The sequence below is a fragment of the Bos indicus x Bos taurus genome, chromosome 1, assembly GCF_003369695.1.
Source record: "Bos indicus x Bos taurus breed Angus x Brahman F1 hybrid chromosome 1, Bos_hybrid_MaternalHap_v2.0, whole genome shotgun sequence".
NCBI lineage: Eukaryota > Metazoa > Chordata > Mammalia > Artiodactyla > Bovidae > Bos > Bos indicus x Bos taurus.
Genome location: NC_040076.1, coordinates 42,908,197 through 42,926,100, shown reverse-complemented (window position 1 = coordinate 42,926,100; position 17,904 = coordinate 42,908,197). Strand labels below are relative to the sequence as shown.

General features: G+C 39.1%; 1 protein-coding gene across 1 annotated transcript in view; it reads left to right on the top strand.

Annotated features, from left to right (window-relative positions):
* Positions 1-17,904, top strand: part of DCBLD2 (discoidin, CUB and LCCL domain containing 2) — an 85,282-nt gene that overhangs the window by 43,700 nt on the left and 23,678 nt on the right. The window contains exons 4-7 of the mRNA XM_027557045.1: positions 12,310-12,361; positions 14,647-14,719; positions 15,015-15,148; positions 16,776-16,816. Of these exons, the coding sequence (XP_027412846.1) occupies positions 12,310-12,361; positions 14,647-14,719; positions 15,015-15,148; positions 16,776-16,816 (300 nt within the window). The remainder of the gene's footprint in view (positions 1-12,309; positions 12,362-14,646; positions 14,720-15,014; positions 15,149-16,775; positions 16,817-17,904) is intronic.

The following is a 17,904-nucleotide window of genomic DNA, read 5'->3' as shown; positions in this document are numbered from 1 at the left end:
TTTCACCCCTTCACTACTGTACAAACATGTATCTCATTTTTCCCACTGCCCACCCTCCCACTATCAAGAGAATAAGGCAGAAAACACAGTAAAATGATAAGCTTCCTGTCCTTTTCAGTTTTACTTTGTGAAAGTCTTGGGTTATTGGGTGAAAGGATAGAAGATAATTAGTTTCTTATTCTCCTTAAGTTTCTTGTCACGGTGTCAGTTTAAATTATTTATTCTACATTTTCCCATTTGCCCCTTTCTCTCTTTGTCATTCATTGAGTTAAAAGTTTCTGGAAAATAAGTATCTCCTCTTTAAAAAAAAAAAAAAAGGTTTCTTACATTGGATATTTAAATTACAGAGCTTTTGATCCACAGGGACCTGAATGTCCTATAGTAGAGTTTCTTAAGAACTTAATAGTCATCTCAGATACCAGAAGCACTGTCTGTGCTAAACTTCAAATAGCTGTGTCACTATTTTAGATGAATCTTAGGCTCCAAAGATTTTTTGAAATATCCACCATAATCTGGAACTTCTTTATAGTAACACTGTCCAAAGTCATAATCATCTTGGGAATTCCTTATTTCACAGCTCGCTCTTGGACTTTTTCTTAATGTTTTTTGTGTGCTCTTGCCCATCCATCAAGCATTTGTTTTATTTGAAGTGAATTGGCTAGATTCAAGAGGGCACTGGTTGAATCTCATATTACTTCTTCTTGGGTGGCCTTTCAGGCATAATTTCTTGTAATGACTTGTTCATTTGAAGGCTGGTTGGCTTTGGTTTAGAGTCTCAGTTTGTTACCATCCAGGAAACCTAGCTGCCACACTGAATTCCATGAATATTTTCAAGGAACATCACATGTGCCCAGCTTCATAACCTAGGTGAAGGTTGAGAGTATTTGGGAATGCAAAAGTGGTGAAAACCTTGCTTCACTGGCTTCCTCATGTGTTAAAGTGTCACAAAGACTTGTTAATGTTATAGTGTGATGTGTTGTTGATAGCATGATTTTGTGTGAGATAGACTAGTTTTCGTTACTTCTTACAGGAGCCCATTGCAAAATTATATTCCCTTTAGTACCTTATTTCCTGCCATATTCCTGGCACTGGGAAGACAGCAGTAAATGAGACAGAGGCAATCACACCTTCATAGGACTTGCAGTAAAGGGTTGGAAAAAGGCATTAAACACGTGGTTGCTTAATTGCAGTTAAAATAAGCGTGATGAAGGAAACATTCAAACAATAAGAGGCCATAGGGGTACGGGTAGTAGGAGATAGATGAAGATTAAAGCTCTCTTCAAGAAACCACTCCTGAGCCCAGAATCAAAGGATTAATTGGAGGTTCCAGACAAACAAGGAAGAACACTACAAGGAAGAGAATAGCAGATGCACAGGCCAGGAACTTTGAGGGAACTGGAGAAACAGCCAGCACAGCTGAGGTGAAGTGAATGAGTAGAAAGTCAGTCACATTATTCAGGACCTTGTGGAAGATGTAAGGGTTAGAGTTTTATCAAAAAAAAATAAAATAAAATTGCATGGAAGCTATTAGAGCAGAGAAGTGATGTAACTGGATTTATGTTTTTGCAGTTCCTAGATCTGTAAAGAATGGGCCAAAGAGAGGGGAAAATAATTGTAAGGAGGCCAGTTAAAAGGCTATTCAGAGGAACCTGGATCAGAGATGATCAAATTAAGATCTTGTTTGGGAAGATCTCCTGGAGGAGGGCATGGCAACCCACTCCAGTATTCTTGCCTGGAGAATCCCATGGACAGAGGAGCCTGGCAGGCTATGGTCCATGGGATCACAAAGAGTCAGACAAGCAGGAAGTGACTTAGCGTGCGTGTATACAATGCATGTTATAAAAGTAGCTCCAGAATTAGGCCAGATTCCAATTTAATTCTTCTTAAAGACTTGAACAGGCGTGTCTTTTCCAGGGAAACATTTCAAAGAGTTAGTATTCGGTCTGCACAAATTCATGTTGAAGTAAGAGGCTTTGGACACAAAGAAGCCTCTTGGGTGAGGCGCTGAGTTGCTGTGGTGTCTTGGGCTCTGTACCTGGTGTCCTCTTCCCTTCAGAGTCTAATTTTTGTAATTTATGGTCTTATTCCTCTTTGTTATTTTTAAGATCTTTGAGCAGAAGTTTCCAATCTTTCCCATTACCAGTTACCACTTTTAATTTTCACCTGTAAATGATTTTATCTACCAATGAAAGGAAGTTTCCCTGTTTCCACTGGGTAACATAGAAAGACAGAAAAATATATGAATCAGCACTTCAGTGATAATTAGAAGATTGGTAGTTCTACTCTGACTTGGTGTGTGTGTTAAGTCACTTCAGTAGTGTCCAACTCTTTGCGACCCTATGAACTGTAGTCCGCCAGGCTCCTTTGTCCATGGGATTCTCCAAGCAAGAATACTGGAGTCGGTTGCCATTTCCTCCTCCAGGGGATCTTCCCAACCCAGGGATGGAACTAGACTTTCTGAAATTGAAATTTTTATCTGACAATTGAAGGGACTCCCTGGTCGCTCAGGCAGTAAAGAATCTGCCTGCAATGCAGGAGACCCGGGTTCAATCCCTGAGTCTATAAAATCCCCTGGAGAAGGAAATGGCAACTCACTCCAGTATTCTGGCCTGGAGAATTCCATGGACAGAGGAGCCTGGCAGGCTACAGTCCATGGGGTTGCAAAGAGTCGGACACGACTGAGCAACTAACACTTTTTCCTTTTCTGACAGTTGAAGATATTCATGGATTCTGAGGTATCCTGGGGTTAGAAGTTCTGTAGAGCGAAACTCCTTGTTACTGCTGGTCTTACCAAGAGAGGCACAGCCAGCCTTGCACAGGTCCAGATGCACTTAGGTCTTTTAATTCAGAATGATAAATGATGCTGACATTTTTATCCTAAAATGTAAATGTAAAAAACAACATTTACCATGGGACTTGAAAATAAAATAAATTTTATAGATGAGTGCTCTCAATTCCTGGTTTTGAATCTGTTCAACATTAGCCAGTTTCTAAGTAAAGCTCAACATTTCTAGGATGACTCTGGGCAATAATTTTTTAGGTAATTTTAGTTACTGAATAATGAGCTCAGAAGACATGTCTACATTTGCATCAGTAGCTTCAGGTCTTTTAAGGCAGCCTCTGTTTGTCATGTGCCATCAATTAGTTGTCTGTGTGTGTGACTCTCTGTGTGTACACATATCTAGGTACATGGCCAGCTGAAAAGTGATAGTCTGATATTCCTTTTTTAAAATGTGAATTATCACTTGAAAAGTAATTTTAAAGCTTATTACTTCAGATTTCATCAATCCAGAGTTTTATAGTGGTCAAAGTTTGCCTTTTTCTTTTTTTTAGAAAGAAACAGGAACTATTTTAAAATTTCATGTGAAATAAAGTAATCCAATGAAGATATATTAACCTGTTCCCTAAGTGGAATTCATAAACACTTGTTTATTCATTGTCTGCCAACACCTTCGAATCTGATGACAGTGTGCATAAGACTTGGGAACAGCTGAGCCTGGCAAATATTCCCACTTGACAGGGTTATTGTTGCTATATGTTAGATTATTTTTAGAATTAACAACAATAGTATAAAAAGTTTTAATTGCTACATTCTTTAACCACATTTTTTTGGCAGATATTTTCCATTTCTTCCATCTTCCATCAGATTATATTAACTTATAAATGAAACATAGGGGCAGAATAGAGAGCTCCTTTCTAATAGAGTCCAGATTTCTGTAACTGGTTGTTTTTTTTCCTGCTTGGGATGTTTTTGGTTTTGAAAATAGAGCATGAATTCCTTGTTTGCTACCTTAATTGTACAGTAATTTTATAGGATCCTTTCTGTTTTGAGTACTATGTTAGCTACGTTTCTGTTTTTAGTTTTTCTGTTGTGTACCTAGTTTCTGTTGTATCTGGCAAGCAGTTTAAAACTTTTAAGCTATTCAGTAAGATTTTATTAATGAAGTCTCAGTTGACATGCATATTTTAAAATTTGTCCTTGTACACAAATCAGTATGTATGGTGTTTGTATACATGCAGAAAAATATCTGTATTTTGTTGTCAATTTGTAGAACTAAGGTGCTGATGAATAGTTTTACCAGTTTTGCAGAGAAAGAGCATTTATAAACAGAATTAGTTTGTTAAGATGATATAACCCAAAGAGGCAGTTTATCTTTGTGAGATAAAGTTTATTTCAAGCTGACAGATAACCTGAAGAGCACCTTAATGATTTTAAGTGTTTTCTATGTGGTTTGGGTTTTGTTTTTGTTTTTTTTCTTTTTAGTAAGTTAGAAGTGCTTTGAAGGGGCTGCATATATATTTGTGCTGACTTGTGCCATCCAGGGGACAAATTCATTCACTGCAACTCTCACTAGATATTATGCGTGTCCTCGATACTAAATTACAAAAGATGTCTTATAATTTTTAATATTTTTAAATGTCTTGTATATTTAATATACAATGTCTTATGTCATTTTAACGTGTCTTATAATTCATTTTTTAGTATATAGGCATTTAGGTGTGAAGAGGATTTGATTTATCCATAAGTAGTCTGTGGTCTATTCAACTGTATCACTTACTGCTTAGGCAACTGAGCCATGCCTACATTGTCTGTTTAAAAAAAAATTTTTTTTTTAATATTTCCATCTGAGAAAATTTCCCCTGAGCTCCTGTTGTGGACTCAGCTTCCATAGATGGTGATGTATTAATAATCTTTCTAGGAGAAACATAAGACTTACTCTACTCTCAGTATGTAAAAGGAGATTCCATGTAAAATACTACAGAAGTTATCTCCCACTTAGTAAATGTTGGTTTGCTAATGTTAGACTCTCAATCACGATAAATTACATTTTATTATATATGTAAATTTCCCTGACACTACATTGCAGATGGTACAAATCAGTGCCAGGTTCCTATTGTGGAAACAAGGAATTATGCCCAGGGTCACGCAATAATACTGACATGAGAATCAAGTAGAAAGATGAACCTGTCCCTAGTCCGCTAGCTCTTGAATGGAGGGACTATCTGTACACTTACAGTGCAAGGTTGCTGACAGAATTAGGAAAGCATGGTGTCATGTCCCTTCAGGCTCTGGGGAGTTTGTTAGTTAAAAGAATTTCAAGCAAATAAAGGAGGAGAATCTATAGGTCTACATTGTCTTGCTTCATGTATTTTCTTACTTCTGGTAAATAAATATAATTAGTTATAGTGCTTTATGCTTTGTTGAAAGAAAAGTGGAAGTGTTAGTCAGTCATGTCCGACTCTTTGTGACCCCATGGACTACAGCCTGCCAGGCTCCTCTGTCCCTGAGATTTCCCAGGCAAGAATACTGGAGTGAGTTGCCATTTCCTACTCCATGCTTTCTTGAGTTAGAATAAATACAGGCACTCAAGCATCACTTCCCTCAGGAGTAAATGGCATCAAGTGAACAAAACTTACACCCTGCAGCTAATATAGTTTGTGTTATACTCTTGTGATAGATACTAACACTGCTGCGAGTCATTTTCAATATATTCAAGATCATAACAGTATTAATTGGAGGAAAATCTAAATCTCTTTCACAGTCTGTAGTCTCAGGAATAACCAGTGCTGTCAATCAAAAATATTTCTAAGTTAGTAACCAATATGCTGATACTTTTTATTGTATGTGAACTTATAAAATATTTATCATATTTTCATAGTATTTTATGTGGATTAGCATTAGATGTCATTTTTAAAAATTATTTCATGAAATAATTATGAAGCTCCCAAGCCTATTCAGTTATTATGTATTGGAAAAATTTTTAATTGTAATTTAAAGAAAGGCCTATGCATAAGATATCAATTATGGCTCATAGTGATATTGCTAAGTCAGAGCTGTCTTAGAAAATCTGATGTTGATGTTTTCGTTAAGAAAACCCTGAATCTGTCATCCTGTTATTGAATATTGGCTCACCTTTTAATTTTTTTTTAATTTTCTCATGCTCTTCCTCGCAATCACATTATCCTCCCTGCAAAACCCCACTGACCCTTTCCTCCTCTATGAAGCCTTCTGAGGTTAAGGAAGGCAGATGTTACAGCAGCTCTTCGTGTAGACATTATGATCACACTCACTTCGGGGTAGACACTGCTGCTAAGACAAGTGTAGACTCTGCCCTGTGGATACCACCTGTCCTTTGGGCTGTGCAAGAAAAGAGGGATTGGGTGCTATGGGCTTTGGAAGAACCCCTGTGGCATGCTCCTTGCTACTGCTGCTACTCTGTTGTCCAGAGCACCAAGATGAAGTATGCCATATATTTGGTGTTTTGTGTAGTAATGTGTATGTTATAAATATTCTTTTGTATTTATTAAGGATTAAAATTACCAAAAAAGTTTCCCATGCAGAAGCTCTTAGTGAACAGAGTGAATTATATACTGCTGTTCACTGTGAACAAACTACTGATTTTCTGGTGTTACCAGACATGTTAAAGTGGACCCAGCATAATTGAGCTGACAATGAGTGCTTTATTGGTGCTTCTTCTTGCAGTTATCATTGCCTAACTGTTATGTGTGTGTACTCAGTCGTGTCTGACTCTCTGTGACCCCATGGACACAAGAGATAGCTGGAGTAACAGTCATGTTTGGCCTTGGAGTACAAAATGAAGCAGGCAGAGGCTAACAGAGTTTTGTCAGAAGAACGTATTGGTCATGTCCAACATGCTCGTCCAACAATACCAGAGACGACTCTACACATGGACATCACCAGAATGTCAATACCAAAATCAGATTGATTATATTGTTTGCAGCCAAAGATGGAGAAGCTCTATACAGTCAGCAAAAACAAGACCAGGAGCTGACTGGCTCAGATCATGAACTCCTTATTGCCAAATTCAGACTTAAATTGAAGAAAGTAGGGAAAACCACTAGACCATTCAGGTATGACCTAAATCAAATCCCTTATGACTATACAGTGAAAGTGACAAATAGATTGGGATTAGATCTGATAGAGTGCCTGAAGAACTATTGACGGAGGTTCGTGACATTGTATAGGAGGCAGTGATTAAGACCATTCCCAAGAGGAAGAAATGCAAAAAGGCAAAATGGTTGTCTGAGGAGGCCTTAGAAATAGCTGAGAAAAGAAGAGAGGCGAAAGGCAGTGGGGAAAAGGAAAGATATACCCATCTGAATGCAGAGTTCCAAAGAATAGCAAGGAGAGATAAGAAAGCCTTCCTCAGTGAACAATGCAAAGAAATAGAGGAAAACAATAGAATGGGAAAGACTAGAGATCTCTTCAAGAAAATTAGAGATAACAAGGGAACATTTCATGCAAAGATGGGCACAATAAAGGACAGAAATGGTATGGACTTAATAGAAGCAGAAAATATTAAGAAGAGGTCTCAAGAATACACAGAGGAACTATACAAAAAAGATCTTCATGACCCAGGTAGCCATGATGGTGTGATCACTCACCCAGAGCCAGACATGCTGCAATGTGAAGTCAAGTAGGCCTTAGGAAGCATCACTACAAACAAAGCTAGAGGAGGTGATGGAATTCCAACTGAGCTATTTCAAGTTCTCAGAGATGATGCTGTGAAAGTGCTGCACTCAAAACTCAGCAGTGGCCACAGGACTGGAAAAGGTCAGTTTTCATTCCACTCCCAAAGAAAAACAATGCCAAAGAATGTTCAAACTACTGCACAATTGTACTCATCTCACACGCTAGCAAAGTAATACTCAAAATTCTCCAAGCTAGACATCAAAACACTACATGAACTGAGAACTTCCACATATTCAAGCTGGATTTAGAAAAGGCAGAGGAATCAGAGATCCAATTGCCAACATCCGTTGGATTATAGAAAAAGCAAGAGAATTCCAGAAATATATCTGCTTCTGCTTGATACGCCAAAGCCTTTGACTTCCACAACAAACTGTGGAAAATTCTTAAAGAGTTGGGAATACCAGACCACCTTACCTGCCTCCTGAGAAATCTGTATGCAGATCAAGAAGCAACAGTCAGAACCAGACAGGGAACAATAGGCTGGTTCCAAGTTGAAAAAGGAGTACATCAAGGCTGTATATTATCATCCTGCTTATTTAACATATGCAGAGTACATCATGCAAAATGCCAGGCTGGATGAAGCACAATTTGGAATCAAGATTGCCAGGAGAAATATCAATAACCTCAGAAATGCAGATGACACCACCCTTATGCCAGAAAGCAAAGAGTCACTAAAGCACCTCTTGATGAAAGTGAAAAAGGAGAGTGAAAAAGCTGGCTTAAAACTCAACATTCAAAAAACAAAGATCATGACATCCAGTCCCATCACTTTATGGCAAATAGATGTGGAAACAGTGGTAGATTTTATTTTTGGGGCTCCAAAATCACTGCAGATGGTGACTGCAGCCATGAAATTAAGACACTTGCTCCTTGGAAGAAAAGCTATGACCAACTGAAATAGCATATTAAAAAGAAGAGACATTACTTTGCTGACAAAGGACCATCTAGTTAAAGCTATGGTTTTTACAGTAGTCATGTATGGATGTGAGAGTTGGACCATATAGAAAGCTGAGCACCAAAGAATTGATACTTTTTTTTTAATTGATACTTTTGAACTGTGGTGTTGAAGACGACTTGCGAGTCCCTTGGACTGCAAGGATCAAACCAGTCAATCCTAAAGGAAATCAGTTCTGAATATTCATTGGAAGGACTGATGCTGAAGCTGAAGCTCCAGTACTTTGGCCACCTGATGTGAAGAACTGACTCACTAGAAAAGACCCTGATGCTAGGAAAGATTGAAGGCAGGAGGAGAAGGAGAGGACAGAGGATGAGATGGTTGGATGGCATCACCGACTCAATGGACATGAGTTTGAGCAAGCTTCAGAAGTTGGTGATAGCCAGGGAAGCCTGGTGTGCTGCAGTGTGTGGGCTCGCGAAGAGTTGGATAATACTGAGGGACTAATTGTGCATGTGTGCTCAGTCATGTCGGTCTCTTTTAACCCCATGGAGTGTAGCCTGCCAGTCTCCTCTGTTTATGGGATTCTCCAGGCAAGAATACTGGAGTGGGTTGTCATTTCCTCCTCCAGGGATCTTCCCAACCCAGGGATGGAACCCTCGTCTTCTTGTATCTCTGGCACTGGCAGGTGGATTCTTTTACCACTTGGCCACCGGGAAAACCCACTGCCCATATGCTGTACTTGGAATGCATACTTTTAATTAGCACAGATCAGAAGCCTTCAAGTTATCTTTGACTCTGTCTCAAACCTCACATCCATCAACCACCTCTCTGAGTATATATGTACCTATTTATCAGAATCAGACCTTACTGTGATTTTTATTTTTATATCCCTGATAGCTAATCATGTTGAATGTCTTTTCAGGTGCTTATTGGCCTTTTGGTATATCTTCATTGGAAAAATGACTATTCAGATCCTTTGATCCTTTTAAAATTGAGATTTCTTTTTAATGTCTAGTTGTAACAATTCCTTGTGTATTCTAAATACTAGATTCTTACCAGATACATGATTTACAAATATTTTGTGTTATTCTTTGACTTATTTTTCTCTTTCAGGATAGCATTCTTTGAAGTGTAACAGTTTCAGATTTTGGTGAAATCAGGAAATCAGTTTATTTGCTTATGCTTTTGGTGTCATGTCTTAAGAATCCATTGCTTAAGGCAAAGTCAAGATCTATACCTGTATCTCCTTCTAAGTATTTTATAGTTTGAAGTCTTGAATTTGACTCCACCTTGAGTTAACTTCTGTGTATGGTCTGAGATAGGGGTTTGGTTTCCTTCTTCTGCATGTGGATATTCCAGTTGTCCTAGCACCATTTGTTTAAGACTATTTTTGCCCCCATTAAGTTGTCTTGGCATCCTTGTTGGAATCAATTGACTGTAAATTTGAAGATTTATTTCTGGACCCTCAGTTCTGTTCCATTCATTACGATAACTTCCTACATTGCTATGTGAAGTCTTTCCTGAGTCAGATGGTTTTCTTTGAGCTGTATTCATCTTGCCCAGGCTGTGTACTTATTAACTAGGAGCCTTAGAGTAATAGTGATTTTTTCTGGAAGGCTATTTACTTGGGAAATGCTTTCTAAAAAACACATTTTAAAACTTCTCAGTTCTCTGCTTAATTGCTATTTCCTTTGCCTTTGTGGAGTTGTAAAGGTCAAAATCTCTAAATCATGACTTCCTTTCTCTGTCTGTTGTCTTCGTAACTCTCCTTATAAAGCCTTCTGTTTTGAATTCATGTTTTCCTCCTAGGAGCGCTTTTGAGCCCCCAGGGCATTTGGGAGCAAGGTCACGTGAGTTACATTCATTCGAGCATAATCTGGACTTTCAGCACTGCGTGGACTTTTACTATAATAAAGCCCAGCTCTGATCAAGTATATCCATAGTAGACTAGCGTTCTGGCATGTGGCCTGAAGGTAATAGGGCCAGCTGGCAGTCCTCTTGTGGCTTGAATACCATGCTGGACCACACAGCTACCTTTTCATCCCGGGCTATTAATCTTAGAAGTTCACTTTCTAATCTTAGAAGTTGGAAAGTCTTTTGGCGGAGCAGGAAAATGGAAAATAATTTCTTATTGAGGCTGTGTAAAGATTGCCTTGAATAGCTATAAAGTACAGGTAATTCAGTTTGTCTGCTTTTCCCAGTCAGTCAACCAGGTGGTCATGAAACTCTAACCAGGCATGTATCCCCTCAAACTCCTTAAACACAGATTTACCTTAATTGTCATTCAAGTACCTGTGGTATGTAAATATTAATCCATGTACTCGCTCTCAAAATACTACTTTCCTGTTAGTTTAACAGTTATTACGCTCTAGTTCTTTCAAGACACATATCAGTTGGATAATAAATACATAATTTTCCTTCAGAATTGTAAAAAAGAATACTTAGTTATTTTGTGCTTTCTACTGATTTAACAGATATCTGTGTCCCTTCGTTGTGCTAGGAAGCATGTGAAGTGTTACTTCTGTCAGTGTTTTGGGTGGCCTCATCATTTATATTGTATGTGAAGTCTCACCTTTTTGATTGGCTTACGACCTTCTAGGTTTTCCTCCTGTGGGTTAGTCTATGATTGGACTTAGCCAAACATGCTAGCAATCAAACTTTTATTTTTCCATTTATTCAGTAAATGTTGGTAGAAAGTCTCCTCTTAAAACTGTATGCTCTGATAGCTGCTGATGATACCAAGATAGAGACCAACAGCCTCAGTCTCTAGACATAAGATGATGTTGCTTCTAACTCTAGAATTGCAACAGACCATTCTTACATAAGACTGTGAGAATATATATAGTCATCCATTCATTAAACCAGAAAACCTGTAAGTGCCTACTATATGCTATCACAGTTGGACTTGAAAAGATCAGTAACAGCTTCTGAGAGGATGTGATGGTTGAGCTGAGCTCTAGAGAGGGTCAGCCAGGTAAAGGGATAGTAGGAAAGCCTTCCTGGCCAAGAGAGCACCGTGGCACAGAAAGAAGGCTCATATGGCAAGAAGGCAAGATGGGGACAAAACCAGACCTTGAGATGTTGTTCCTTGAGGTGGGACCTTGTGGGCCATGTTGAGAATTTTGCCGTCTGTCTTAAGAGCAGAAGGAAACCACTGAAGTGTTTGGACCAGAAGCCTCTTATACACAGCATGTGACTTAGTTCTTAATTGGACAAGGTTAGCTTTTACACAGATTTGATTTTGAGATAGAAAATGTTAAAACTTTTATGCTTCATCTTGTGCAGAGTGTGCTTTAGAATTACCTGCAGGACTTGTTAAAACAAATTTTGGGGCCCCACTCCCAGAGATTCTGTAGCTGTGGATGGTGTTCAAGAATATGAATTCCTAGTAACACCCCAGCAGATGCTGCTGCTGCTGCTGGTCTACCCAAGGACCAGATTTTGAATAGCAATTGTTTAGAGCCATGGAACTAACTCACCTCTCTCTCTTTTTTTTTTTTTTTTCACCTCTCTTTTGTTACTGTTTTCCTTATGTGTAATCAGCAAAGAATCATTTTTAGTCTTGTAATAACAAACATTTTTTGTTTCATGAGCTGTATATTATAGAAGCTACTTCAGGGCTATAAATTATACTTTTTCTGTGTACCATCCATGTGTATGGTATGTGATTGTATGAGGTGATGTGGCAGTATTTAGTACTGGTACTTAGCAGCAGCAGACATAGCCCCAGAAATCATGATACTTAAAATCAGAAATAAGTCGTAATTAACAAAAACTTTAAAAAAAATTAAAAGTACAACCTGTTAAGATTTTGAAGTTTAAAACAACATGATTTGGATTTGGAAAAACAGTTGGTATTTCTGCAAGAGTAAACCTAATTTTATTGAATCATTTTTTTGTTTGTTTGTTTTTCTAGATCTAATTACTTGTTTAGACACTGCATCCAAATTTTTGGAACCTGAGTTCAGGTATGACTGTATTTGTGACTTTTTTTTCTTAAATGTTACTGTTCATCTACTTTATCCTCATCTTACGCACTTGATTATAATGTATGTTGTATGACTCATAACCATTGTTCTAAAACATCAATAAATCAGAGCTTATTTAAAGCCACTCAATTGCCATGTTTAAATTTTGCTTTACCTGTAGCATTTAAATCTTCTCCACAGTGGAAATATAATTTGGATATACTTTAAAAGTAGAACTAGTCACTCTTCAAAATCTAGTAAAAACTCCTTGGAAAGATAGAAGAGCTATTTATTTTTACTCAAAAAGAGTTAGGAAGACAATTGAGGCTGTTAGAGAATTCCTCACTGTTCTCACCCCGGTGGCATTTTTACTATCATTTCCCTGCATTACGCCCTTGACTCTTGCCTGGACTAGGATGAACTCATAATTGGTTTCCCATTTCTAACCTTTGCTGGCTTTTTTCTGCCATTCACATTCTGCCAAGATGTTTTCTAAAGTCTGTGTTCTATCACTCCTCTGCTTTGAAATATTATTTCAAAACTTACTATGACAAAACACCATCACTGTTCCTTAGCCTGGTTCTCAGGGTCCTTTGCAAATAGTCTGTAGGCCATTTTTCTAGTCTTACATTGAAACGTCTCTGGATTATTTATACTGCTCTGAGCTCTCCGAACTTTTGTCTGGAACCACTTTACTCTTTGCTGCTTAGTAAATTCATTCTTATCTTCAAAGACCCATCTCACTTACTTCCCCCAACTTGCTACTACTTCCCAAAGAAACTTCATTTTATCTTCAAGAATGGTTTCATTTTGTCTTCAAGAATGATTCTCTCTGTGTGAGCTGGGGGTACTCCTCAGCCCTCCAGGGGGATCCTGGTCAGCAGAGGTAATCCTGGTGTCAGTGTGTGTCACGCAGCCCTGCCAGAGGGTCAGCTGTCTTGAACCCCACCCTGCACCAGCTCCATCTTCACCACCCAAGTGCACACTGCCATCCTCTCTTGCGTGGACTACCTAACAGTGTCTTATCCTCCACTCATGGTCCTTACAGTCTCTTTTCTTTCCAGGAGCCAGAAGAACTTAAAAAAAAGGCAAAATAAAACACAATGAATCAGGTTATGTGTAGACACCATCAAAATCCTTTAATGACTTCTTTTAGAAATGTACCCCCAAGTCTTCTCACCACAGACCCCCCAGCTTCTGTGTGATCTGATCCCTGGCTCCTGTTCCAGGCTTATTTCAGACCAGCCGCACCTTTCTCACAGCGCTCGGCCTGCGTGGCTTGTCCTTGGTCCAGACCCACGTGAGCCACCTTGCCCCAGGGAGAGGCTGTCCCTTCTGGTTGAGGCGCATGTCCCTGCTGTCTTGCGGTGGTGGTCTCTGGCTCCCTGCTGAGGCTCCGCTTCCTCAGAGCCCCATCCCCTGGCTGAGGCAGTTGCAGAGCCCCACATGTGAACACAGAAACGAGCCCAGCTGCCTCGGCACTGCTGTGTGACGTGGAAACACAGCTCCTCAGCCTCTTCATCCGTAAAATGAGGACAATGATGGTACCTAGCACCCCACGTAGGGTCTTTACGTGGATGACCTGAGTGTAACTCAGAATGCTGCTTGGCGCATAGCAGGTTTGCCAGATGTTCATCGTACTTTTGTGAAGTTACAGTCCTGATTATTTCACAGACTACCTTTTCTTTACAGCAGAAACGTAATCTCATTCTTTGATTTCATGAAGTATTGGCTCAATACCTAATACTTCTCCTACCTGGGCATGTAAACCCAGGGAGGACCGCCACCATTTGTCTGGTTGACCTTCGTGAACCCCACCCCTTGCACAGCCCAGCACTTAATAGACAGAGTTACAGACATACATGTAAACGTGTGGAGTGTGTGGGTGGATGAGTGAGTAAGTGAATGAATGCCATTTTAAATCACCTTAATTTAATCAGTAGAGGATGGGTGAATCAAATTACAGTTCATCCACAAAATCAAGTATTATGTAGCTACTAAGTATTGTGAATTGCTTTTACAGTAGAAATATGTCTGCCATTCATTATGAAATAAAATAATCAAATCAACATGTAGAATATGAGGTGATTTTTGTATATATGTGGGTGAAGACGTGTGTAGATGGATGGAAGAAAGTCTTAAGGACCTTTTAGAAGTGGTGGTTCTCTCAGGCTGGTGAGATTATGGTGTTTACAGTGAACTAAAAAATGGTAAGTGTTATTTTTTGGTCTTTTTCCCCAGAAAGTACAGCAACGTGTACCATTTAACTTGTTTTTATTTCACAGCAAGTACTGCCCAGCTGGTTGCCTGCTCCCCTTTGCTGAGATATCAGGAGCCATCCCTCATGGATATAGAGATGTAAGTTGGCTGTAGACTTAAGTTAAAGTGATGCCACAACTTCTCATAGACAGATGTGTAACTGTTGTTTATCGTGACTTTTATTTTCTGACAGTTACTTCTTTTTAGTAATACGTAATGTTTTGTTCTTTTTCTTCTGCTAAAAATCTATTCTGTGTTATATTACCAGTCATCTACCCCATGTTTATTAAGAAAACTGCCCAGATCAAATGATTTCTAGAGGCAGTGTAACTGTCTTGTTTATGAATTATCAAAAGAAAATGTGGAACTCATCTTGTTTCTTTCCTTCCTGAAGTCCTCCCCATTGTGCATGGCCGGTGTGCATGCAGGCGTCGTGTCAAACACTTTGGGTGGCCAGATCAGTGTCGTAATTAGCAAGGGCATCCCATACTATGAAAGCTCCCTGGCTAACAACGTAACGTCCGTGGTGTAAGTACCTGTGCTGTTTATAATAAACGTGCTGCATGGGGCGGGATAGGGCCAAATGAGGCCTGAGCGGTATTGCTGGTGATGGTGTTCATGAAATAACGTTTGTGTGATAAGGACTCACGGCTATGTCCGCGTCTGAGTGCACTGATGTGCACAGCCAAGGTTGTGCTCTCTTGGCTTGTTCTCCAGCTGAGAGGGTGGTAGTCACTTGGGGGAGTAATTTGTTTCTTTCTAAGCGTAGAAAGAGCCCAGAATAAGCCTAGAAGTTTATTGCCAAATCTTTACTTCATTTTAAAGATGAGAAGGCATAACTACTCTGTTCCTTATGCCTGTGTGGCCCAAGGTGGATTAAGATATTTGAAATACACTGAATAGAAGTCAAATTTTGACATAAATCAGAGATAGTACTATTATGAATCCCTGCCATCCCGAGAGAATTTTGTAGGAATGTGTTTTCATTGTATTTATGATCTACTGTTGCACAAAACCTAAACTAGGTATCAAAAGTGGGAGGAGTTGAAACACTGAATAGAAACATAGTATGGATGATCTGTCCCTAAACCTTACATCTCAGACACGCCTGATCCTGCAGTGTAATTGAAACCAGCTTCTCTGTAGGTCCTGGGCCAGTTTCCTTCAGAAGTCCAGAGCTCCACACTCCGGACAGTGGAGAGTTTTACTGTAGAAAGCCAGCGTCTCTGTCGCTTACTCTTTTTCGTTTTGTTGACAACTTTTTAACCATGTGAAAACCATTCTAAGCTGTCTGACCACACAAAGCGGGCGACACCTGGACTGTCATTGGTCCATCCACGATATAGATGGAGTCAGCTACCTTTTCTCTTCTGGTTTCTTCTGGATAATTTTATGCAAGTTGTTTCATTCCTTTCCTCTGTTCTACTTTTAGAAAGAATTTTTTTTTCATGAGTTCTTTCATTTTTTTTTTTTTTTTTTTAATGAAGGACAAGTCACATCCACTTGTAATGGTTTGAATGTTGTGCTGAAGGCAGACATATACACTGCTGATTTGGATGGTTTTATCCCTGCAAGTTCCTCAGGACCCCTGGACCTGCCATGTGGTGAACTAATCACTTGTCCACCCATGTGCTCTCCCCAAGCACCTTCCTGCCAGTTACAAAACCCAAATGCAGTGCTACCTTGTAGCACTGAAACATTGATTTCCTGTAACAAATGCAGTCTCTTCTTAGTAGCCAGCTTTTCTTGTTTGCCCCTGGAAACTTGAGCCTCTTTCTCTGAGAAGGTCACCTTTTGTTTTATAGTCCCAAAAAGCAATTTCTGTAGAAACATTTTAGGAATGTGTTAATCTCCTATGTTAATATGAGAAAGAAATAGAATAAGTATTTATTAAAGGTTGCATGGATACACTTACATAATCATGTATGAAACTAGGCACTAGATACTTGAAGACAAAATTATTTATGCTGATTTCAGTAGTTGTTCTGCTTAATTAGAAATGTGACTTCTTTTTTGCTAGGAACAATAGCAGTTGACTAATATATAGCCATAGATGATTCTTAGTAAAATAAAAACAAGAAAGTTTTGCTAAGACAAATATGAGCAAGTAATGTGTTGTATATGAATGTCACCAAAAAACCTTTTTCTCTTTCAGGGGACACTTATCTACAAGTCTTTTTACATTTAAGACAAGTGGTAAGCCTCTCATGGACTTCATAACTATTATGATTTGTATAATAGCCTTTTTTTTTTTTGAACACTGTATGTCAGGCATTTTGCCAATTTCTAGGTTTTGTTTTTTGTTGTGATGGGTTTTTTGTTTTTTGGGTTTTTTTTTTTTTTTGCACTTCCTCATTTAGTTACCACAAATAACTCTAGGAGAGAAAATAGATTGTAGCTGTTGTTCAGTCACTCAGTCGTGCCCAACTCTTTGTGACCCCATGGACTGGCGCACACCAGGTTTGCCTGACCTTCACCATCTCCCACAGATTGCTCAAACTCATGTCCATTGAGTTGGGGGTGCCATCCAACCATCCCATCCTCTGTCACTCACTTCTCCTCCTGCCTTCTATCTCCTGCATCAGGGTCTTTTCCAGTGAGTCGATTTCTTCGCATCAGGTGGCCATATTATTGGAGCTTCAGCATCAGTCCTTCCAATGAATGTTCAGGGTTGATTTCCTTTAGGATAAAATAGATAATAATTTAATGAATAGAATAAACTGGAGGTTTTATATTAATAGAGAAATGATCAAGTGACCATGGAAGTTTCCTAAGAAAAAGGGATTTTTTTTTAATATGTCTGAAGTAATTAATCAACAGAAAATATTAAGTGCCTTTTTTCATTTGTCACCAGACACTCTTCTGGTGCTAGTGAAACAAAAGTGAGCAGAATTTACATTCTGGTAGTGAGATATGGACAATGAACAGTGGATAAGTAAATGAATGTTTATAATGTACTGTCTATAACATTATAGAAGATGTAGGAAATAAGGCAAGGAGAGAGGACAGGCAGTGCAGGAGGGACTGGTTGGAAGTTTGAAGTGGGTTGGGGCAGGCCTCATGGAGAAGGTGACATCTGAGTAGGGGAGCCTGTTGCCCACTGAGGAAAGTGTCCCAGGGAGAGGGTAAGGTGTCACCAGTAACTAGTGGTTATTGCTATGAATGGGCTTCTCAGGTGGCTCAGTGATAAATAATATGCCTGCCAATGCAGGAGATACAGGAGACGCAGGTTCGATCCCTGGGTCAGGAAGAACCTCCGGAGGAGGAAATAGCAACCCACTCCA